This window comes from Juglans microcarpa x Juglans regia, chromosome 5D (genome assembly GCF_004785595.1).
Source record: "Juglans microcarpa x Juglans regia isolate MS1-56 chromosome 5D, Jm3101_v1.0, whole genome shotgun sequence".
Taxonomy (NCBI): Eukaryota; Viridiplantae; Streptophyta; class Magnoliopsida; order Fagales; family Juglandaceae; genus Juglans; species Juglans microcarpa x Juglans regia.
The window spans coordinates 9,514,689-9,540,596 of NC_054602.1; the positions used below are offsets into that span (position 1 = coordinate 9,514,689).

At 38.9% G+C, this 25,908-nt stretch overlaps 2 protein-coding genes and 1 non-coding gene across 4 annotated transcripts; 1 reads left to right on the forward strand and 2 right to left on the reverse strand.

Moving 5' to 3' along the window:
- The first annotated feature begins 3,608 nt into the window (after positions 1-3,608).
- On the forward strand, positions 3,609-5,229 carry LOC121264903 (major latex allergen Hev b 5). 2 transcript variants are annotated; one of them, XM_041168259.1, is made up of 2 exons: positions 3,609-3,962; positions 4,385-5,229. In XM_041168259.1, exons 1-2 carry the CDS (start codon positions 3,948-3,950, stop codon positions 4,829-4,831), a joined length of 462 nt encoding a protein of 153 aa, XP_041024193.1. In that variant the 5' UTR covers positions 3,609-3,947; the 3' UTR covers positions 4,832-5,229. The 2 variants fall into 2 exon arrangements, with proteins under 2 accessions (XP_041024193.1, XP_041024192.1); XM_041168258.1 differs by having other exon boundaries at positions 3,821-3,962; positions 4,367-5,229.
- Positions 5,230-6,769: 1,540 nt separating this feature from the next.
- On the reverse strand, positions 6,770-25,190 carry LOC121264901 (E3 ubiquitin-protein ligase UPL5-like). The gene is made up of 3 exons (XM_041168253.1): positions 23,117-25,190; positions 15,224-15,813; positions 6,770-7,341 (listed from the first exon to the last, which is right to left on the reverse strand). Exons 1-3 carry the CDS (start codon positions 24,966-24,968, stop codon positions 7,078-7,080), a joined length of 2,706 nt encoding a protein of 901 aa, XP_041024187.1. The 5' UTR covers positions 24,969-25,190; the 3' UTR covers positions 6,770-7,077.
- LOC121266675 lies at positions 22,153-22,253 on the reverse strand. The gene has a single exon (XR_005940896.1). It is a non-coding gene; the product is annotated as a small nucleolar RNA snoR109 (small nucleolar RNA).
- Positions 25,191-25,908: the final 718 nt, after the last annotated feature.

The following is a 25,908-nucleotide window of genomic DNA, read 5'->3' on the forward strand; positions in this document are numbered from 1 at the left end:
TTCTAAATTTTAATATCACTTCAACTTCAAAAGAAGGACCTACAGCTGATATTAGAAGACAGCACATCATCATGCATGTATAAAAAATTACGAAATCAATCATAATTTTTGATAAAATTATAACTTTTATTGATTTCGTAATTTTTGATAAATAAATAAATAAAAGTTACCAAATCATAGTGTTTATTAAATGTGCTGATGAAAAGCTTCAACCAAAAATCATTTACAGGCAAGAGTTCGGAGAAAAAACCCAAAATTCGAATGAATCCAAGGCAGCAGCCATTATAGTCGATAGTCACATCGATCAGCCTTATCCTACGTCATCTGTACACGCGTGAGACCACGACATTTTTAGGAAAAGAAAATGATATACGAGCTATCTGCGATAATCATTTCAATTTATTTAATCATTATAATTTTTTTAAATTTTTATATAAAATATAATAAATAATTTAATTTTTTTAAATTTTAAAATAATAATAATATTAAAAAATAATATTTTATTCAACTTTTAACTTTTACTTTAATTTATTTCATTCTAATTCACTATCCAAATAACACATAAATACACAATATTCATATAAATATTTTATAAAAATTAAAATAATACTAAATATAGTCATACAGTATACAAACGTAACGTAATTTTTTTTAAAAAAATACAATTTATTATTAAAAAATTATTTTTAAGGATATCATCTTTACTCTTTTTTTTAAAACAAAATTACACGACATTTATATTTTATGATTATAAATATCAGTATATTTTTTTTATAGGACCCACATTTATACAAAAATAACTTGAAAATTTAAAACTTGTACTTAATATTCCTAATATCAATCCTAAAAGACGGAGAGAGAGAAGGATGGGAGTGTTTAGTATCGGTTGTCTACTGGGCCTCATAGAGGCTTCATTTTATTGGTCCACTTCATCAAAAACTACTCCTTCGAATATTCATGGGAGGTAGCCTAATGAAACGGCTCACGCCGACTTCCGGTAAAATATAGAGGTAATGACTCAATCAACCATTATAATCATTAATTTAATTTTATAAAAATTAATATTTTTTATTTCTTAAATCAATTTTTATAAAATTGAATTTATCTTTAATTAGATTATATGATTAAATTAGTTAATTAAATTTATTTTCTTCTATATTACATAAGAATATCACGTTTTGAGACTTTTAATTCATATTCAAATAACAAAAGAAAAAAAACTAAGTAATAAACTAATAGTAAGTGAGATATAAGGATATCATTATCTAAATATAAAATACACAAATAATTTTATTCAAAAATATTTAGATCCTTATATCATTTATGTGATATAATTTAATTTAATAATTTGATAATAAATTATTTTAGATAGTGTATAGAGCACATTATTCACATATGAAATAAGTTATAAAATTTAAATTTTAGAATTTAAAGTTTAAATTATATTATATTATATAAACATTTTACTTAATATATTATTCATATCGATTCATAAATAAAATCTTTTATTAGAACATTACCGACCATTTGGATTTAAAAAATATTTTATCTCATCCATTACAACTTCTTTAAATTTTCAGACAAAATATAACAAATAATTTAACTTTTTTAAATCTCAATTCAACTTTTTCAAATTCTAAAATAATAATAATATTATTAAAAAATAATACTCAAATAATATTTTTTTCAATTTTTATCTTTTATCTAAAACTATCTCATTTCATCTAAGAATTCTACATCAACCTCGAATGAGTAATTCTTAGATTTCAGTTTTGGGTTTTTCTTTTTTGAGTTTTACTTGCTTTTTTTTGAGAGTTTAATCTAAAAAAGGGAGAAAGCTTATTCTGGATGAAGTCTATCTACGGGAAACATAAATTTTCAAAGAGTAATGTTGAGTATATTCGTAGAATGTGTAAACGTTGTATAATTATTTTAAAAAATAAACGTTGTATAATTATTTTAAAAAATAGTAAGATTTATTATTAAAAAATTAATTTTTTATCATGTCGGTCTTATATTTACTCATTTTTTAAAAAAAAATTGTACGATACTTGCACACTTCACTATTGTAAATATTATTTTTCATTTTCAAGATATAGATTATTTGCAAAAAAACAAATTTAGGTATACCGATCATAAGATTATTTTAAAGAAAAAATTTATATGACATTAAAAAGATAAAAACTAATTTAAAATGTTGAGGAGGGACGATGATAGCGATAAGATCAATTAACTTGTCGTGATGTCATGATGATCAGAGGGATTGGACAGTGATCCGGCGTGACAGATCAGACGACCGGAAGTGGGACCCCAAGTCACGAGTAGTCCGACCTGGAAAGCATCTAATGTGGGCCCAAAGGGGTTCATCTTTTGGGAAAGGTCGGTTTCCAAAGGCAGGAGCAATGAGGTGAATCAGGGAAGGAAAAGTTGGCCACGCTAGCATTTTTATTTTTTATGTCTTTTTTATTGGGGCGAATTGGACGGTAATGATCACAGTTGGTGATGAAGGGTCCCACATGGTGGCACCGCCCAAGAGACCTTGTTGGCTTTTTATTGGCTTTCCTCCATTACAATTTACAATAATGATGGGATCTGTTTGGTTTGTGAGAAAAAAGAGAGAGCATGGTCCTCCATCTTATTGAAAACCTTAAAAAATGGTACAACAATCAATTGAACCCCCCCAGAAAAGTGACTACTAAAGTAAATGTCCAAAATTTTTGACAATTATAAAAGCTCTCTCTCTCTCTCTCTCATACCAAGACCAATATTTAATGTAATGGTATGCATCTCAAAGTTTTATACAATAGCCTTTCTGGGTATTTAAGATTTTAATTTGTACATATTTATTCTTTTATATAAACATATTTGGATTGCTATGTATACAGATTTTTTTAGTGAGTTGTCTGAGTCATGTTTTCTTGGTATAAAGTCGAGGTAAAATAAAATAAGAATTATTCTATTCCCAAACTAGTATATAGAATATATCATTCATATGATAAGATTTGATTTATAAGATTTAAATTTTAAAATTTATCTTTCAAATCAAATTATGTCATACAAATAATATATTAAGTGTTTTTTATCTACCGACTCGAGAATAGGATTTTTCATAACACAATCGCAGTACAAGAATATGCATCTGGTTAAGTTCACGGCTGTACCTGAACTCAAATGAATATTTTAATTTGTACTATTGGTATTTAAAAATAGGGGATAGCTAGGGGTTTTAATATTTTATTCACAGATATATATATATATATATATATATATACCAAAATTACAGAGAGTACTTGTTTTATGAGTGTATTGATTTTGTTTTAGTCCAAAAAAGCAGATTGAAATATGTAACTGTTGCATTTTTCAAATTTGAATGGAAATCTAAGCTTATTAATGGTAGGGTCCATAGAAACTACAAAACAATGGAGAGAAAATAAAATCCCAGAACATGAATGCATGATAAAAGGGAGAGAGGTAAATGGCCCCACTTCACAACAACACAGAGAAACCCACTTATCAGATATGATACTAATATCTCCTATGGCCTCCACCATTTGGCATTTACAATTAATGCTCTACAAAAGCTACCAATAATAGAAAAAACTTATCCCAATACACTTTAGTTCTTAAAAAATAAAACCAAAACAAGGGAAAAACATTCACAGTTAGGCTTGCAAATGTCCTTTATTCTGTGTCACTGACGTGAGGTGTCTTCTTGCAAAGATTCTTCTGGCGCTCACACTTCTCTCGCCACCCCCTCCTCTCCGTTTTTTTTTCCGTTTCTTTTTTGGGTTCGAAGCATTCACACCTCTATATATAGCTCTCTCATTCTGATCAGCTCCTCACCTCACTCACAAGTGCTGCTACTCCCTTCCTTCCTGGTTACTGATACATTTCACCTCTTTCATTTTTCTGTTCCAAGTTATTTTATACTCCCCTTTGTATCCCAAATGGCCACTGTTGAGGTATTCAACTAATATTTCACTTTTGCTTTTATATATGATGTCTGTTTTGTGCTGAACACATTTGTATCCAGTTTCTGATAGATCATTCTACTCTTCCAGCTTTGACAGTGTTCAAAGTATTTGTATAGTTCTATTTTAAATAACATCTGATCCATCTCTGCAAATCCATAACGTATAGAAACTAATATGTAACGGATTGTCCTTAGATCAGCCAAAAAATGCCAACTTTTGGGATGTTACCGGAAACACTCTAGCTTTCTCATACACGATAGATCGCGGCTACTTTTTTTTGTAAGACTAGCTTTGCATTATTGGAGTGTTCCAATCACTAACACCCCAACTGCATGAAGTCGTTTTGAAGAGGTTTTAAGAAGTTTTCTTCATTGGTTCATTTGTCATTGAAGGTAAATCGGGTCTTGCAGGTAGCATCGGCTCCAACAACATTGCCAGAGAATGAGGCAACTGAGGTGATCACGACAAAGGAGATAACCCCAGAAGAGCCAGTGGCCGCGCCCGCTGCCCCAGAGCCAGTTACTGAGGAACCAAAAGAAGCAACACCTGAAGCCCCAGTGGCAGAGAAACCTGCGGCTCCAGAACCCGAAGCTGTAGTTGAAGTTGAGACCAAGGAGGTGGCAGAGGAAGCCAAGGCTGACGCAGAGGAGCCAGCAGCGGAGAAGAAAGAGGAAGAGACCCAAGAAGTGGCAGCAGAGCCTGCTGCTGTGGAGGAGACCAAAGTAGATACTACTGAAGCCACTGAGGCACCAGCAGAAGCCCCGGCTGAGGTAGAGAAATCGGTTGAGGAAGAGAAGCCAGCTGAAGCAGCAAAGGAAGCTACCACTGAAGTTCCAGCTGAGAAGACTGAGGAATAGATCGATGAAAGGAAGTGAAACTATATAGGAGAGTCTTAGTTTTGGGTCTTCTTCTTAGGTTGCATTTCAAAGTTGGCATGCTGTTTAGTTTTATATCATGTTTTTAGTACAATTATGGTTATGATTGAGGTTAAGGGTTTGGGAGGGTTTGAACTTTGAAATTCCCAAGCTGCACAATGTAAGCACTTGGATCCACATCAGCATTCTTCCCAAGTGCCTAATATTTGAAATGGTACATAGATGGGAGAAACTCTTGAGTGCTCTATGTATGTGTAGGAGCTGAAGTGTGTGCTAGGTGGGTGGTGTGGATGTTGGTTCCAAGAGAGTCAGGTGAGTTTGATATGGTGTGATGAGATGTGATATTTTCTAGGCTTGAATAATGATATTACTGTTTTTTTATTACCAAATCAGTATCTGTGCGTAATATTAGGTAGGGCACTTAATCTGGTGATTCAAAGGGACAAGATGCTTATAGAGTTGCTTATGGGCACTTTATTGCAGAAATTAGTGTTGTGTATGTAAGCCAAAACCTCCAAAGGAGAATGGCAACTGAAAATGGCCTGCGCATGGATCATGGAGCAAGGTGTCTTCTGAATCAAGTGCTTTCAGATGATGCAGACATGCCACATGCAAAGGCACCAATAACCAATAACATTTTTTAGAGTAGGTTTTTGGATGATGCATGAGATATTCAAGGGGTATAAAGCTTGAGCAAAGAAAACCGATACACACCTCTTGTATAGTTTTGTTTTATTATTATTATTATTATTAATTGTATATGGTTAGGATTAAAAGATTTCAAGGAAACTGACCTTCCCCATTTTCATCTTCATGGTTAAAAATGTGCCGCAAAAAATTGAGAAGGGTAATATCCTTTGTATGTATGTATGCATGTTCATTCATCTTCAAGTGGCATTTCCACTCTCTGTGAAAATCCAATTCCGGATCATGGTGTTTTTTCCCGTGCTGTAACTGATTATTGTTAATGACAAATAGTTTTTTTTTTTTTTTTTTTTTGTCAATAAAAAACTATATAATAAAAATAGGAAGAAATAGATCAAGGCATATATACATCTCTTAAATTATTAATTAACAAGACAGAGATTAAATAAATAAACAAAAGAGGGGCAGAAAATACCATCCAAATGACAACGAAGTCATGATTCATTCTCATAGGAATTTAGGAATAAAAGAATTACCCGAAGAACTCCCCTTTAAAAGCTAAAAGAAAGAATCTATTTCTTCAAGTAATTGAGAAGACTTGACGATTTGTGATGGCGACATTGTCATCGTTTTGTTTTGTTTAGGTATGAATTATTTAACATATAAAAGATGCATTTAAATATAAATATATATATAAATAAATTCATTGTCTAAAAATAGGACAAATAATTGAGTATAAAATCAATGTTTGGTGAAACAATGGATTAAATTCTTTAGTTCCTAAGTTTTAACCATAAAACGGGTACTGCAAGATAGTAGCATTGGCTCTGACAGCAACACAAAAAGTAAACTCCATGATCAATGAGGGATTACTTGCGAAGAAAAGTTATTCCCTACCCTTTGATGCCGATTGATGTAAAAAAACTGCAGCTGCATGGGAATTGAAATTGGAAATGGTGCAAAGACTCATGGCCTCAGTGCCCTTCTGATCCATGTGCTTCCAGATGATCCTGACTTCACATTTACTTATCTCAAAAGACGATAAACAATCTTACCAGGAAAATGAAAATAACAACGTTTCTGAGGCCAGTTCTCTAGCATCTGAAGTTCAGGTGTTTCCAGAATGAAAATGAAGATAATTGCATGATGACAGGGGTTTCCAGGAAGAAGACCAGAGGAGTTATGGCTATAAATAAAAACTAAGTAACAACCTGAATATTTTCTAAATAAAATAAATCTTGGAAGCTATTCACACACTAATAAGAAGCTGAAGACTATCAGAAGTTAAACTCGCATGTCATTGCATAACCTCTGTGTACTTACACGTCATGATAAGCCAATATCTAATACTAGGAACGAAGTTCATGGAAGCAGAGAGATTTTTTTTTTCCCTGCTTCCAGCTTTATTTATACCATACCTATACAAACAGTTGACAAAAGAGCAATGACACTGGAAAGGACCGAAAACAAGAGGATTATAGCAGCATGGTCTAAATGACAAACACAATATTCCTATATTCTGTACAACCTTGATTATGTGCAGTCAAAAACCCTTTTCACCCCAAATGCATATGTAACTAATTTCACCAAGTACCGAAGCTGCAGCCTACATGTTCTTGGCTGATGACATTAAGGCGATCTTGCATGACAGCTATTGATGGATATGGAGGGAAACACAACCGGTAAAAGCATGTGTGGGATGAAGGCAGGCGCCCATTAGGCTCTGAGGACTTGTAGATGTAAAGCCGGGAAGCCAAGCCACTGAAACCTTCCACCGGTAAATACTTCACTGAAGTCCAAAAAAAGAGAAGAACCTTTCTCTGCTCCGCTGTCATCTCCCCAACAATCTGCAAATTCCCATGAGATAAATTTACATAACACATTGGCAATAACTTGTTTTTTACAAGTAATCAAAGATACTATTTTTTTTTTATATACTTAAAGTAATCAAAGATACTATTAAACAAATTGGCAATAACAAATTCAGTTCTGTTCATAGAAGCGTGTTATCAAGCAAATATATAGAGAAGACTCCAGATACTGCAAACCAGACATTAATTGTGTCTCTCATCGGGCAGGGCAAAGGCTAGATTATTTGATGGTTGAGCGTGCAAGTTAGGCTGCCAGAAATTATATCTCCCAAGGGAAACTGGATACACGAAAGAGTGTTTCACATTGAAAATAAGTACAACATCAAACAACTGTCTATGCAAATTCAAGGAAGGGGAGCTAACCATATCCTGTGTTGTTGTTATTGCTTTCTAACTCAAATGTAACAGGCAAAGAACAATGGATCCGAGGGGGATCCACCATTGGGACAAAAAGAATGTCTCACACAGCCAAAAAAAAAAAAAAAAAGGTCCGAAATCGAACAACTGCCTACGCAGCTTCAAGGTAAGCTTATCGATATGCTATCATTTGGGGCAAGCTAACTGTATCTTGTGTTGTACTAGCCAAAATGATATTTCCTTAATCCTTACATTGATGTTGTTGTTGTTACTAAAAAGTATTTTTTTAAAACTCAGATGTAACACGCAAAGAACAATGGACCCTCTTCCAGCTATAGCAAATCACAACACGCTGATCAAGTCCATAATATACTTAACCATAAGGTGCCAATCTAACGCAAGAAACCAAAACCAACAAATCTAGTTCCTATGAAGATGATTTTTCTTTACAAAGATGTAACCCTTCTTTACAAACTAACTGGTAAAACAATTATTTCAAAATCAAAAGAAAACCTCCCATGAAGTCCATCGGCTTCAGAACTCTCCAACGTTGATCTCTTATAATTTTAGTTTTAATTCTGAATGTATACGCAGCTCAAATATGTTATACATGACTTTCTGGAAATGCATCTCAACCTCAATAATCATGTGGTTGGCTCAAGTGGTAAAGGCCTTCTGGCCTTGGGCTTGGGGGTATGCTCCCTCCAAGTCTAAGGTTCAAATCTCCTTGGGTGCAAACAATCTCTAGGGGCTATTGGACTAGGGGATTTCCCCTTGAATTATCCAAGGTGCACTTATAGAAAATTCCTTACCGAGGGCCTGTACACCCCTGGGATTAGTCGAGACGCTGTTCCTGGGCATCCAGTGCCAATAAAAAAAAACAATTCAATGACCTCAAAAAAGGCTCCTCCTAATCAACGACATGACCTAACTAAGGTCTAATCTATGAAAGAATGCGTATCCAAAAGTTTTGCCTCTCCTGTATAGTACTTGGGAAGCTTACATAACCACATCTCTCCACTAGAAATGCCAATGACTACTATACTACAATACATAAGTAATTTTATCATTTTCCAAATTCACTATACTATTTTCTATCATTCTTATCCCTGGAATAAAGCAAAATAATTCACCATCCTCCAAGCCTTTTTCTAATAAATTCACTTTCACTTCTAGACCTGCTTCTCTATCATTGGAACTCTTCAACTCCCTTTTCAACTCTTTCACTCTCCTAGGGAGCCTATCATTCTGAGTGTTCGGTCAAGTCACTTGAGCTTCAGCTTGGTGTGATTCTTCTATACCATGGGAAAACTAGCCAATAGTCTATACTAAAAATCCATTGTGCCCCTCAATTAAATTTTAGCTTATAGTTTTTCTTCCCTGGTGGGACACTTTTCCCTCTTTTCTCTCCGTACAACAAGTGTTTTTCTTCTTTTTTCATTTCACCACTTACTTTCATAGTGATTCCGATGGCATTCACGGGTGTTTGACGGTGCACTTGTTAGTAATTTTTCATTAGAATAGTATGATGCCCATGAAGCGTATCAGCATTGAATCTAAATTGTTTGAGGTGTCTGGGGAGGGGAGGTATGTGAACATTACAGAGAGGGGATGGAAAGTTGTAAAAAACTTGAGCTTGGGGCTGGGGACAATACGTTGGTTCTCTAATGCCTTGGAAGAGTGCTTATTGGTAGAAGGAAAATGATTCTATTCCGCTTATTGGGATGAGGACAGGGGGTACATTGCTCAACGATGTATAAACTCCAGGGGAGAATATATGGCGTTGGTGGAGTATGGCGGGGGGGGACGTCGGAACTTCATCTTCATTCCAGGCGACAGAGACAGAACGGGTTGGAGAAAATTAGTGGAGGTGCTGAAGGAAGGTGGAAGTGGGGGTGTTTCAAGGCGGAAGCTACCATTAACGACGACACAGAATTCAAATTTCCGTTCGTACAACGACGTTCTCTAGAGGGGCAGAGAGTTGGTGAGGCCTCGAGACGTGAACAGTGCAGAGAAAGTAGGCCTGTTGAAGTCAGGTCCCGTCACTTCTTTGGGGGGTGGCCAGATGCGGGATGGAGGTGACAGAAATTTTGCAGGGCTGAAAGAGGCAAATATGTTATAGGTTTTGTGTGAAATGGAGATGCAGCTGGCTAAGCTAACTTATAGGGTGGGTTGTCTAAAATGCTGCGTTGAATTAAAAGGGAGGGAGGGATTGGGTCTGGGCCAGGAGTGGAAAGCTACAGCCCAGCCCAAGGAGCCCATAGCAATATTAAACAAGGGGAAAGGGAAGGTCACGGATCGTGATGGGCCTCAGCCCAATAAGGTCCTGGAGGAAGACAAGCCCTCGTTCCCAGATGGAGGACATTGGCCCATCGGGGGATGGAGCCGAGCCACCGTCGACAGTGAAGGTTCAGGCGACCCCGCCGAAGGTCGCCGAGACGCCGATTGATGGCCCGTTGCCGGAGGGTGCAATCTCAGAGCTTGGAGGAGGAGTTTCTGATGCATCAATTGTTCACGAAGACCCAAAAATTACACAGACCAACACGATGCAAGATATCGGCGCACAGACAATGTCGCCGATGTCAATGGTGACGTCTGCGAGTTGTGGAAAGGTCGTGAGTTATACCTTAGAGGAAGGGGAAGTCTCAGGACAAAAAGGCGAGGATGCTCAGGTTACTGTGGGCGAGTCTTTGCCTTCTAATCAGACACAGATAGTCCCGATTGAAGTTGAGGAAGCTACGAGCGGGCCAAAAGAGAGGATTTTGGTAACATAAGTGGTGAAAATGGTCTCGTTCTTGGCTGGAGGGGATTCTGTCAATGGAAAGGAGATGGGTACCATTCGGTTGGATCTCTTCAGGGATTCTGTGGGTAGTGAGGAAGAGGAGATGGGGAGCTCGTCTCCCTTACAGATGCTCCCACCTCTTATAGCACCTCAGGCATCATATTGGATATTAAAGAAAGTAGAGGAGCTCCATGGTTGGGTGGGTATTTCTTGTGACGGGTATGAAGACCAATTCATGGCCCTCCTAACAGCCATGGAAGCTGGTCGATCCAAGGCAATGAAGTCAGCTGTTAAAAAGGAGAGAGAGCTGAAACGGTTACAATGCTCCATTAACTATGATAATAAGGAGGGCGCTTCGGGGAGAGATAGAGTAAAAGGGAGGGATGCATCATCTGTTAATAAAGCCTAAATAATATCTTGGAATGTGAGAGGGATCAATGAAGTGAATAAACGGCTATATATTAGATCCCTCCTCCGAAGTTGGAAAGTAGACATTGTTTGCCTGGAAGAAACTAAATTGGTAGTTATTTCTCTTTGAATCATTAGGAGCTTGTGGGGCTGTTTGCAAGTGGGATGGCATTATTTACTGTCCAATGGAGCATCAAGGAGTATTCTAGTTATGTGGGCTAAAAGAGTGGTGGAAAATATAGAAAATTTCATGGGGGATTATGTGGTGGCATGTTCGTTTAAGAATGTCGTGGATGGCTACCAGTGGGCTTTTGCAGGTGTATATGGGCCTAATCTTGATCGGTCTCGTAGCTTACTTTGGGATGCGTTGGCCGGTATTAGCAGTATTTGGGACTTACCTTGGTGTATTGGAGGTGATTTCAACGTCACCCATTTCCCAAGTGAGAGATCGGGTGGTGCGGGCTTCAACCAACCCATGCTAGAATTTTCTAACTTCATTTCTGAGCAGAATTTACAGGATATACCTCTTGCAGGTGGTTCCTTCACTTGGTCTAACAACCGAGATCCTCCATCTTGGTCAAGGATAGACAGATTTCTAATCTCACCGGAATGGGCGGCACACTATCCGGAGCTTATTCAGAAGAGACTACCTAGGTTGTGTTCAGATCACTTTCCTATTCTCTTGAACTGTGGGGGCATTAGAAGAGGCCCAAGGCACTTCAAATTTGAGAACATGTGGTTGAAGGCAGAGGGTTTTCTGAACAGAATAAGACAATGGTGGTCTTCTTACCATTTCCATGAAACTGCTAGCTATAAGATGGCTTGCAAATTATAGTCTTTGAAAAAGGACTTAAAGGAGTGGAATACACAAGAGTTCGGTAATGTGGAAAGCCAGAAATCTGTTCTAATGGAGGAGCTTAAGGACTTGGAAGGTGTGGAAGAGGTGTGGTTTTTTTTCTGAAACCGAGCGGGCCCACAAATTCCAAGTGATTGCAGACATTGAATGGCTGTCTCTTTTGGAAGAGATATCATGGCGTCAGAAATCACGAGCGTTATGGTTGAAGGAAGGGGATAGATGCACTAAGTTCTTTCACCAAGTGGCCAACTCACATAGGCGGAACAATGCGATAGATACCTTATTGATAGATGGGGTGGTCTCTTCCAACCATACCGAGATCTCAGACCACATTGTCCATTATTATGATACATTGCTTTCGGAACAATTTGGCTGGAGGCCGAGACTTGACGGGTTGGTTTTTGATGTTCTTGATCCACAGGTTGCGGAACGACTTGAAAGACCTTTTGAGGAGGTAGAGGTCCGGTCGGTGATCAAGGGCATGGCGGATGACAAAGCTCCAGGTCCTGATGGCTTCTCTATGGCTTTTTTTCAGATGTGTTGGGATGTGCTTAAAGATGATATCATGGGGGTTTTCCATGAATTTCATGGAAGCGGGCGGTTTGAGAAAAGTCTTAATGCTACCCTCTTAGCACTCATTCCCAAAATGCCAGGTGTGGAAGAAGTGAAAGATTTCCATCCCATTAGTTTGGTGGGTGGTCTATACAAAATTTTATCCAAAGTATTGGCAAACAGATTGAGTAAGGTGATGGATAGATTGATTTCGAAGCCTCAAAATGCATTTGTTCAAGGTAGGCAAATCCTTGATGCGGTACTGATAGCCAATAAATGTCTGGAGAGTCGTGTTAAATCGGGAGAGCCTGGAATCCTTTGTAAGTTAGATATGGAGAAAGCTTACGATTACGTCAATTGGAGTTTCTTAATTTATATGCTGGAGAGATGTGGCTTTGGCGCTAAATGGTGTTCCTGGATCCTTCATTGTATTTCTCCAGCCTGTTTCTCTCTATTCGTGAATGGTACGTCCAAAGGCTTTTTCAAAAGCTCTCGAGACTTGAGACAAGGAGACCCCCTTTCTCCTCCTCTTTGTTTTTGTGATGGAAGCTTTCAGCAAAATGATTTCAAGGGTGGTAGAGGGAGGGTTCATATTAGGATTCTCAGTGGGAGAGGCAAGTTCAGGTTTGCTTAACATTTCTCACCTATTGTTTACTGACGATACTCTAATCTTTTGTGAAGCCAAACATGAGCAAATTCGAGCTGTGAGAGCTCTTTTATTATGCTTTGAAGCTGTGTCAGGCCTGAAGGTTAATTTGGCTAAATCAGAGATAGTGCCAGTGGGACATGTACCTAATGTGGAGAGTCTGGCGTCCATCTTGGAGTGCAAGATATTTCAGTTGCCTATGAAATATCTCGGTCTTCCGCTGGGGGCGGCGTTCAAATCGAAATCTATTTGGGATAATGTAATAGAAAAAATTGAAAGAAAACTAGCTGGTTGGAAGAGGATGTACTTATCCAAAGGGGGCCGTTTAACTCTCATAAAAAGCACTCTTTCCAACCTACCAACTTATTTCCTTTCACTATTCCCTCTTCCCGCTAAGGTGGCTCATCGCATGAAGAAAATTCAACGTGATTTCCTGTGGGGAGGGATCAAGGAAGAGTTTAAATTTCACTTGGTGAAATGGGCCACAATTTGCTCCCTCATCAAGGAAGGAGGATTGGGTATACGGAATTTGAGATCCTTCAACCAAGCCTTGCTTGGCAAATGGTTATGGAGATATCCCCATGAATGGGAGGCCTTGTGGCATACCGTCATTGCCTTGAAATACAGGGAATCATGGGAGGGTGGTGTTCTAATGAGGTGAGTGGACCCCATGGAGTAGGGCTTTGAAAACATATTAGAAGAGGATGGGACATCTATGCAGCACATACTTGCTTTAAAGTCGGCAACGGTGTTAAGGTAAAATTTTGGCATGACTTATTGTGTGGTGATCGGGCACTCAAGGATGTTTATCCACTAGTTTACAGCTTAGCAAGAAGGAAACAAGCATCTATTGCAGATCTAGTTAGTTTTTCCAATGGCTCCTCCCAATGGAACCTCACTTTCAATAGGGACACGCAAGACTGGGAGATGGATGACATTTCAGCCTTTTTTGACTTCGTGTACTCCACTCGGGTGTCGGGGGAAGGCGAAGACAAGTTATATTGGTGTCCCTCTAAGAAGGGAGTTTTTACGGCCCGTTCTTTTTATCAATCCTTAAATGTGCACAACTCAGTCCCGTTCCCATGGAAGAGAATTTGGAAGACAAAAGCAACTTTTATTGTTTGGACAGCCTCTTGGGGAAAGATTCTTACCATAGATAACCTGAGGAAAAGAGGAATTATAGCTATGAATTGGTGTTACATGTATAAGAAGAGCGGTGAGTCCATTGACCACCTCTTACTACATTGCAAGATTGCAATGTCCTTATGGACCGAAGTCTTAGCACGGGTGGGGTTAGCATGGGTGATGCCGGAAAATGTATGTGATTTTTTAGCCTCTTGGAGAGGTATTAGGGGCAACTCTCAAATTGCATCCATATGGAAGATGTTACCTATTTGTCTATGGTGGTGCATCTGGAGGGAGCGGAACGCAAGATGCTTTGAAGATCAAGAGAGATCATCGGAAGAGCTTAGAACTTTGTTTTTCAATATTTTACTTCATTGGTCATTTGTATTTGATTTTCGGGGTAGGTCTTTTCATGATTTCCTTGTATCCCTAAGCTAGACTTAAACTTGATCATGTATATGTCCCGTATACTTGGGCATGTTTTTGTCTCACTTTTGATCAATAAAATTTTGTTTAACGATAAAAAAAAAAAAAACAATCCATTGTGCAACACAGCAAGACTTCCTAAGACAATAACAGATGCAACTTTAAGTTGTTGATTCCACAATGTTGTTAACATTCTTTAAGGTGCTTGAATATGATCAACAAGTAGTAAATATCAATAAGGTAACCCATAATTGCTCGTACACCTCCAGAACTGAACCAAAAATTCGTTAAGACCATAATAGTTTAGTCCCAAAATTTCATGACAGATATTCTGAGGGATATTTGCCTCACCAAACTCTAACATCCTTTCGTAAACCATGCGCATTTTTCCATTAATAAAAATGAACTCACCTTGTGTAAGCCATTCAATATAGTCAGTAAATATTAGAGGCATTAAAAAATGCCCAGCATACAAAAGATAGTGTTTAAAAATCAAGGGAATTACATCATTTAGCATTAGACTGAAAATTAGTAAAGAGAGAAATAGATGAGCCAAATAGAAAGTCAAATATATATATATATATAATCAAGACTTCACCCACAAGGCAAGAACCAATCTTGAATTTGTTATCAGGAAATGCGAAAAGATGAGAAAATAGTCGAGTTAGAAAGAAAACAATAAAAGTAAAGTCCTGCAAGTGCTTACTTTCCAGAACCAGAAGATCTGTGGATCGGTTTCTTTGTAGCCATTGTATTCAGTATGTGCCTTCCAATCATCAACGGAGATGGTAGTTTCACTTCCATAAAGCATCCAATCAAGATCTTCCAGCTCTAAACTTTGGAAAAAGAACTTCTGGAGCCTGGAGTTACAAAGAATATGACCAAAACCTTGAGCAAAATGTGATACCTGTTCTGAGATAGATCTCACAAACTGGTGCTCAATAAGAAGTTTAACATATTCCTCCCTGTTCTTGCTATTCACAACAATGCTTTTCCCACCAGGGCAAAGCTCCACAACTCTCCTGGATCCTAACTCCTCGACTTCTCTAACAAATGTTAGTCCTAAAACATCTGAATCAACATAATCTGAATCCATCTCCAGAATCTGCTTGCAGCTACTATACACGCATGGATCCGTATCCCTTATATCTTCCAGAGAAATGCACTTTCCAGCCAATTGATAGAAAAAGATGCGATCAAAGACAACACCTACTTGCACTTTATGCATCAAAGCTAAAGCAATCACCCGACCAGAGAAACTGAAATATTCAAGGTGCATGGGATCCACCTTAGACGCTGCATACAGAAAAAATTAGATAAATTGATCATAATTGAGTTGTGGATAACTGATTTCTTTGCTTCCAAAGAATATTTAATAAAACATAACATATCTCAAAATGTTTATGATACAATCCAAAAAAAAAATGAGGGAAACCAAAACAGATTCCAAACATCTTCTTTGAGGTCCCGTTTGGATGTTGAGATTGGTCTCAACCCATCACATCCCATCTCATCTCATCTCAACATCCAAACATCAAATAAACACAAATACTTTTCAATTTCAAATTTTCAACATTTTCATCTAATCATTACCTAATCATTACAACTTTCCCAAACTTCCAAACAAAACACAAAAAACAATCCAAAATCTTCTAATCCTAAAACAAAAATAATATTAAAAAATTATATTCTAACAATATTTTAGCTTTATAATATTTTCATTCAACTTTTTCTCTTTCTTTTCCCAAAACCCCATAAAACATCTTAACTCAAATCATTTCACTATATTCACAAACTAATTCATTACTATTCACAAATTTCTCATATCATCTCAACATCCAAACAAGGTCTGAGAATAAACTAAAATTACAATCTAATATCTTTTTTATAGGTAATCAAAAAGTTTTATTCATAGAAGTAGGAAATTACAATCTAATATCGAACAACTTATTCCAGAAAAACTTACTTTGCAATTTGTGGAAAGGAGTAAAATACAGCTTCATTCCCAGACAAAGATTCAGTACTTAGATTGATCCATGCATAATCTTTATAATTATATATATATATGCATTCTCTGTATATTTTCTATTTTTCTTATTAGACTTTTTATGCATCAGTTTTGTAAATTGATAATATCTCATCTAGCCAAAGTTTACATTAACTCATACCTCAACCAGAATATACCACTGCCACTACAGACTCAACCATTCTGTCAGTTTTAACCATCATTCTTTCATAACAATTTAACACGCACACACAAATTAACCATATTGCCAAACAATATTGACTGGAATCAAGTTATAATGCTCCTAAATGATTGTATAACTTGTATAAAACTATTTTGTTCCTAGTAGGCATCCATGAGCTAGATGAAGCTAACCATAAGTGCAACTCCAACAATATATGGTTAATGGAATAATACACATCATTAAACATTAAAAGTACCGTTATGTCTCCATGGGGGCCCTTCCTTTTCTTATGTAAAACACTTGTATTTTCTTTCATCATGTTTTGAAGCTGTTTCAGGTTTGACAATAATATGACTAAATCAGAATTAGTGCCTATGGCAGCCATTGTGGATATCAGCAGATTGGCTAGAATTCTAGGGTGTAGGGTCACAGCTTTACCAATAAAGTATTTGGGACTTCCTTCGGGAGCACCATTCGAGGCCAAAACTATTTGGGATGACATACTTGAAATTATGGAACAGCGATTGGTAGGGTGGAGGCGAGTCAATTTATCGAAAGGAGACATGCTAAATTTGATCCAAAACAATTTATCCAATTTGCCAACCAATTATATATCTCCATTCCCTATATTAGATGGTGTGGCAAATTGTATAGAAAAGCTTCAGAAGGATTTCTTATGGAGCAGAATTGGTGATAAGTTCAAGTTTCATCTCGTTAGTTTCTCAAAGGTTTGCACTCCAGTTTCTTCAAGAGGGTTGGGAGTAAAAAATTTGCCGGTATTCGACTGTGCTATGATGGGTCAAGGGTAATGGAACTTTTCCACGGAAAGGGAGGCATTATTGCGATCAATGGTGGAAACTGTTACATATGAGTACACCAAATTAAGAACTAGAACTGTTACAAGAAAATCATGGAAGCTAAGACCATTTAAATCTAAAGCAATGACCCATATAAATAGTCTTCCAGAAAAAAAAACTCCTAAACTCCTCTGAGGAAAGTTCATGATCCTAAAAAAATCTATCATTTCTCTCTTCAAATACACCAGAAAATACAAATAGGAGCCATCTTCCACATAGCTGCAATTTGTAGTGTCCCTGTGATCCCTCTCCAGCTAGCTAGTAGTTCCACCACCCTTCCCGGCATTACCTATGCTAATCTCATAATGCTGAAGAAATAATTCCATATGTCCCGATCTACCATTTCCCCACTATTTCTGCACATACAGCACCAGTTCGTAATTATTGCGATCAATGGTGTCTTAGCTTTGAAAGTTGCTCACAACGGGAGCAAAGGTACTTCAACGGCAGCGAGGAGACCACACATCCCAATATGTTGGCCAACTCCCTAATATTTCTTACCTCACCCACCGCAACCATCTCCGTTTTAACAAGATTTATCTTTAACCCAGATACTGCTTCAAAACAAAGTAAGATAGCCTTCAAAGATTGAATATGTCTTGCATAATCCTCACAAAACAGCAACGTATATTCTGCAAACAAGAGATGAGAAATAGTGATGGAGCCGTGGTTAATAGACCCCGATGAAAATCCTGAAAAAAAAAAAACCCCTCTACGGCAACCGACACCATTCTACTAAGAGCCTCCATCACAAGGAAAAATAAGAGTGGTGATAGTGGATCACCTTGTTGTAGCCCCTGCAAACTATTAAAGAAACCTACAGGATCACCATTTACCAAAATCGAGAAACGAGCCGTTGACACACAATGCATCATCCACCCCCTCCATCTTTCCCCAAATCCAGATCTACTTAACAAATAGAACAGAAAATTCCAATTGACATGGTCATAAGCCTGCTCCATGTCCAATTTACATAAAATATCCGGTACTCCTAACTTGAGCATGTTGTTTAAGCACTCATTAGCTATAAGAACCGAATCCAATATTTTTCTACCTCTCACAAAAGCTTTTTGAGACTTAGAAATAATCTTATCCATGACTGTGCTCATCCTATTGGCAAGTACCTTGGTGAGTATCTTGTACACGCTACCCACAAGACTAATAGGCCTGCAATCTTGCACTTCTATTGCACCAACCTTTTTAGGGACAAGTGCAATAAAAGTAGCATTTAAACTTTTCTCAAATTTCCAAACGAGAAAAATTCTTGAAAAACCTGCATAACATCCTCTCTCACCACCTCCCAACAAGTCTGAAAAAATGCCATAGTAAAACCATCAGGGCCCGACGCTTTATCCTTATTCATTTTTCTAATTACTAGTCGTACCTCTCCCTCTTCAAATGGTCTCTCCAACCAAGCCATACTAGTTTTGACCAATGGCCTCAAAAGCTAGACCATCTACTGTTGGCCTCCATGCATAAGGTTTCGACAACAATTGTTTGAAATGTCCAGCAACATGATCTTTTATGGTCATGGACTCTATGACATTAAACCTCCTATGTGAGTTTGCGACTCGATGGAAAAACTTTGTACATTTATCCCCCTTCCCAAGCCACAATACCCTTGACTTTTGCCTACACGAGATCTCCTCCATTAAGATCAACCTTTCTAACTCTGAGACTACTTGGCCTTTGCGATCATTCTCATCTTCTACACCCTCCAAGCTTTGTAATTCTTGTAGGAGATTCTTTTTTTGTAATGCTACATTACCAAATACCTGTTCATTCCATGTCTTCAAATCCGTCTTCAAAGCTTTCAATTTTCCAGCCAATACTTTGCTCGGAGTGCCCTGTAGTTGATATGAATTCCACCATTGCCTAACCAATTCCACAAACCCCTCCGTTTTCAACCACATATTCTCGAATTTGAAAGGTCTTCTACCCCCTGGAATTCCTCCACAGTCTAACATTATGGGAAAGTGATCAGAGCATATCCGAGGAAGTCTTTTCTGACATAAATCTGGAAATTGCATTTCCCATGAAGGAGATATGAGGAATTTGTCTAGCCTTGACCAGACTTGGTTATTAGACCAAGTATAATCACCTCCCATGAGAGGTAGGTCCATGAGTTCTAGCTCGAATATTAACTCCGAGAATTCCACCATAGAATGATTTTGTCGCCCCTCCCCCGATCTTTCGCTGGGAAATCTCGTCACATTAAAATCTCTACCAATAAACCAAGGAACCTCCCACCAAGTACATAAGCCTGCAAGCTCATCCCAAAGCAACCGTCGTTCGCAATCCAAATTAGGGCCATAAACCCCAGCAAAAGCTCATACAAAACCATCTACATAATTTTTAAAAGAACACCCCACCGAGTATTCTCCCACAAATTCATCAATGTTCTCCACCACCCTCTTATCCCACATAACCAAAAATCCACCCAAAGCCCCATTCGAAGGTAAGTATGACCATCCTACATATTGGCAGCTCCAAATACTCCGTACAATTCTTCTTGTAATAAGCTTCAACTTCATTTCCTGCAAACAAATAATGTCCATCTTCCATTGTCTTAAAAAAGATCTTATTCGGAGGCGTTTGTTGATCTCATTCAACCCCCTAACATTCCAGATCAAAATTTTGGGCTTCATTTATCAACTATTCCAGCCCTCCCTTTGTTCCTACCACGGCTTGCACTCCCCTCCTTGCCATCATAGTTGATAGACCAATTTAACCGCTTCAACTCCCTACTTTTTTTTGGCCTTGCTCCCAATTGGTAATGGTCTGCTTCAATGGCTATTAACAGTGCCCTAAATTGATCTGCATAGCCCTCACATGAAATCCCCACAGAATTATGCAATTTCTCTACCTTTTTCATTACCCAGTCAGTAGGTAGAGGATGCATAATACTTATCGAAGATGGGTCCTCCGATACAGGCTCCTCACCCACTGATACAGAAGGCTTAAACAAGATCAACGATCCTTCCCCTTCCACATCCCCTTTCTCCATCTCAGTCTCACTCTCCAAAACTACAAGATCCTCAGCTACAAGCACCTCTTTTCCCTCCATCGGCATGTTCTGTGGCAGCCCAGAACTACAAGATCCCTCCATCGGCATGTTCTGTTTCATCTCAGAACTCTTCGACCTGAACTGTATCTCGTTGACAAGTTCTGCTTCACCGACGTACTCCAGCCCATCACCTCTTGTATTTTCCTCCATATTTACCTCCTCTTCTCCTTCCTGCGCTTGTGAAGCCACCACAGCCAGCGGAATACAAATTTCACCCTCTTCCTCCTCCATCGACATCTTCGGCTCCGATGCACCACCAGATGACTCGCCGAGAACCGACGACCGTTTCTATCCGAGGGGTGTCGCCGTCGAGTCGAGGGGTGGCACCGACGTGCTGGCCTCCCCCAACTCTCTCAAAACACCGAAATGCCCATTTCGGGCCTTACCATCCAAACCCGTTTTGGGCCTTTCACCAAATCTGGCCCAACCTCCAACAAGCCCATCCCCCTGTGATTCCTTCCTACAAGCCCATCCCCCTAACCCAAGCCCATCCCCACCCCCTCGACGCACCATTTCACCATTTCAGTCCCTTCACAAAATCCTCCTCAACGCACCGTTTTGTCTCCACCCCTTGATCCTCCTCTACGCATTGTTTCAAACCCTTTATATTACACTGCAATTCCTCTACCTGCGATTGCATCTTTGACAGAGCCCTCATAATTCTTTTCTTATTAAGGCCAACAACGCCCCTGCCACCATCCCCACTACGCTGAGCCCTTGCAGAAGCGATGACACCACCTCGTAGGCCAGAGCTAGCTACAGGACCTCAAGTGCAGGCTTGCCTTGGTTTCTGCAGCACCTCCATATACGATCGAGGAGAAGGTTGCGCTCGCTTCGTCGCTGCCATCGTCACTGGTGGTTCCAACCCAGTAGAACAACCTTCTCTGCCAGCCTCCCTCAATACCTCCACTAGTTTTCTCCACCCCCTCCCATCTTTGTCTTCAGGAATGAAAATACACTCTCGCCGACCCCCATGTTTGTATTCCACCAAAGCCATGAATACCCCTTGGGAGTTGGAACACCTTTGAGCTATGAAGCCCCTATCTCCTTCACGATGGGCTGTGTAAAACTCCCTTCTCCCCATCTTCAAGCAGTCCTCCAACGCCTTTGTGAACCACTGTGCCACGATTAACTCCATCCCCTTTCCGTGATGAGCACCCATCGACCATCTCTTACTACCTCAAAAGCCTTAAGTTCAATAATCACAGCATTCGACAGAACCATCTCCCTTCCCATACGTGCAAGAATCACTCAATCAAAAACCCATGGATAACATCTCCAGCCAACTTAAGAATAAAAAAAGTGTACGGAGAGAGAATAGGGAAGAGAGAGAAAGAGGCTCTGATTTGCATCTTAGATCCAGCAAAACTGAAAAAATCATAAGAAAAGATTAGAAAAGAATATGAGAAGTTCGGTAAGCAGAATAGCTGATGGGGAGAGAATAGGGAGGAGAGAGAAAGAGGCTCTGATTTTCATCTTAGATCCAGCAAAACTGAAAAAATCATAAGAAAAGATTAGAAAAGAATATGAGAAGTTCGGTAAGCAGAATAGTTGACAGAGATCGAAAGATCTCACAAAAACCGGCCAGTTAACTTCTCTGAGACATTTTGAAATGAATAATCTTAGAGAGGGATTGGTTCTGCACATACAAAAAGAGTGAGGAAATGAAGAATCTTAGCGATGGATTGACTCTGCATGTGCAAAAGTGTGAGGAAACAACTGCTCATTTGTTGTTGTATGGCAAAGTGATTAAAATGGTATGGACCTCAGTTTTCCATCTTTTTGGAGTTGATTGGGTGATGCACCAAAGGATTGCAGAGTTTTTTTTATACAAGTAAGAACTGAATTTTATTGAAAGAATAATAGGCATAGTCCAAGTACACAGCAAGTATACACGGAATATACCTAGCAAGCGCTCGGATCTAGATAAAGATACAAGCAAATTATGAAAACTAGTCCCATTACAATCATTAACAGAAGCCTGGTTGCAGAGTTGTTAGCACGTTGGAGAAGTCGGAAGGTTCGTCATGGCAGCATGGAAGCTTGGCAGATGGTCCTGCTATGTCTAATACAGTGCATGTGGAATGAACATATTGCTAAAAACTATTTTTTGCCTGTATGTTGGCCCACAAATACAACTTTGATAAATAACAACTGTAAATAAACCACACTAGAACCATTGTAGCATGTATAAATGTTAATTTTCGGAATCAAATTTCTTGAGTCTACACACAACATCTATACCATGTTTCAACAACTACACAACGAGCAATACACCCAAAAGTTTGGTCCTTTAAAAAAAAAAAAAAAAAAAAAAAAAAAAAAAAAAAAAAAAAAAGAGCAAAGCAACATCCATATCATTTCATATGTCCCTAAATGCCCCCCCCCCCCCCAAAAAAAAAAAAAAAAAAAAAACAAAAATAATCATAATCATAACCTTTAACAATGATCCAGAAAAGAATGTATAAATTCCAATTGAGGCTTACTTGGATTAGGATAGAACCTTCTAAGATCAGTTGGGGATGGCACAAAAAGGGCGTTTTCTGGGTTAAATAGAGCTTGGCATACTAAAAAAAACCACTCCCGCACTACACCGGGACCTGTGGCTTCCTCATTTTTGAATTCCATAAAGAGACCAGCATGTAAAGCCTCAGGGTCTGCCTTCGATATATACTCAAATGATTCAGCCAGCAATTGAGACCTGTCAATTAGCATCTCATGCAGCTCCTCATAGTCTTCTTTTACCTCTGGAAACATCATCATCGCCAAATGCCTCCTAGATTCAAAATCAGTAACATCCTTTCGCTCAAGAAGCCACTGATGATCATCAGTACGCTTTGCATATTTGACAAGCGCACACATTGAAGATTTTCTAAGCCTCAAAACCATCCAAAATTCTTCTTCTGCACCCTGATAAAGTTTGGAAACGCTATTCAGCTCCTTCAATATGGCAAGATACTGAGACCATCCAGAATAAATAGTTTCATTTTCCCCCTTGTGTTTAACGACCAAACACTCCATTTTTTCGAGGCACTCTCCCATTCTCTTCAACAAATCAATAAACAAAAGATGAAGAAACTCAATCTCCTCCCCATACAAAGGGTGCTTATATCCTTCCCCATCCAAAGACACAGAAATGGGGCCCTGAAAACCAACTTGCTCCGTGATCTCAGTCCGCAGGAGGACCAAGAATGCCGCAAAATCACGGACATCAGCCAACAGAGGCCCCACACTCGTGGGCGATTCCATACTCAGAACTAAATCCCTGGACAACCTAGTCGCCAACTCACTAACAAATGGGAAAATCTCTTGCATTAAAATTACTCTCTTCGAGTTCTCCGACGACCCAATCGATTCCAACAATGACCCAAGTGTACTCCGACATGACAGATACAAAGGGTCCTCCTGCGCAGCTCTCCTAAGCAACTTACAAAACTCTAGAACTATAGGTGCACAATAATTATGATACGGTTTCGGCAACGAATTACGACTTGAATTCAAAAAATGCCTTATCGAACTAGCCGCACAGTCTTTGTTACCTTTGATCGGCGACATATAAAGCATAACCAATGCGGCCGGGGCCGAACACGACAGGAATATCTGCAAATGCCCGGGGACGCGCTCTTCGTCCTTTGGAGTGACCGTCAAGAACTCCGTCATCCTCAGTTGAACATGTTTCGCCGAAGGGATCGCCTCGCCTCGGCAAAGGCGGCACACCATTGAAACGATGTCGTCCACCACTTGCCAAGCGTGAGGGTGTTCGGTGCTGCGCATGCGGCCCACCAATTCCAGTCCGGCGTCGTTTTGGATCGAACACTCGGCGAGCGTGCGCTCCCACTGGAGTTGCTTTCCCCGATATATCAGTCTCTGCTCATGGATTGGGATCCCCGTCACCAATTGGATTCGGTCGTGAACCGATCTGACGGTGTCGCGAGTGTAGGCTTGGAATACCATAGTTTTCCCCTCGGGGATCATTCTTATGAAGAACTGCAGCCGGTACTCGGTCCGAGTCGAGCATGAATAGAAGGCCGATCGGGCATCGGGAACCCTAGGATTGAAGGGCGCAGTGGAGGAGGTGAAATCTCGAGATTGGGAGTCCGAAGAGGAGTGAACGGCGTTGGGTTCTTCTTTTCTCATCCTGACGGAGACTAACTCGGCGAATACGGCGTCGTTTGTGTCGTCGTCCTCACCATCGTCAAAGGTAGGACCACCATAGTCGTCCAATTTGCGCTTCGACGAGAGTCTTGGGTGATCGACGGCTGTCAAGATCGCGCTGGTGGCGTTGGAAACGGGGGTGAGGCCGCAATCGACGGTGGGGGAAGTTTGCACGAGAGACATTTACGGTGGGGCCCCCGCCGCCAGTGGAGGAGTAATCAACGTTACGGAGGGTCAGAAAACATGGAACCGGAGCCAGGCAAACGGGGAAACCTAGAGAAACAACTTCTTCCGAGTAAGAATCGAGGGAATGGATCGGAATTGTCGGCTGTACGTTGTTTCGCAGCCGTCATCAGGCTTTGTTGCCATCCTACGCGTCGCTATTATTTATTATGATTTAATAAATATGTTAATATCTATCAACCTATTACCTATCTGTTCGTATATTTATTTACGTTTCTTTAATCTTTCTTTTTTTGTTTTTACAAAAGAGAAATCTGCAACAAGATTACCCAAATTGATTCCTGTGCTGGTTACTTGCGCTAGAGCGTTTCAACATTATTAAGGATTGACGGCTCTGATCTCCCCAACCACTTTTCCTTTTTTTTGTTTTTTTTTTTTTTTTTTTTGAGAGTAACTGTAATCCTAAGATTTATTATACGTTATTATTCATTCTCACACCTCATATTTATAACTTTTTTTTATAATATATAAATGTACTTTTTATAAAATATGAAATATAAGATAATAAATAGTAATTGATAAGAATAATTTTTCTTTCGAAAAACCCATTAAAAATATATATATTAGATTTGCGTTTTCCTTTTTAGTTACTCCAACACTAATTTATTCCCGCAAAAGTATTATTTAATAGTCAAATGAGTAATTGCTGGTTTTGTAATTTGTAGTGTTGTGATTGAAGATTTGGAATGAGAAAGGTGAGTAGGGTAATATTTAATACCCACTCAAAAGAAAAGAAAAGGATATGATTGTGAATTCATAACCATTTTGAGCATAAAAACCAAATTGTCCACCACCATAATACCCTACATGAAGATCGTTCTTATCCCTCCAACTAACTGCACTGCCACTGCAATCACAAACAGGGAAAAAAGAAAAGAAA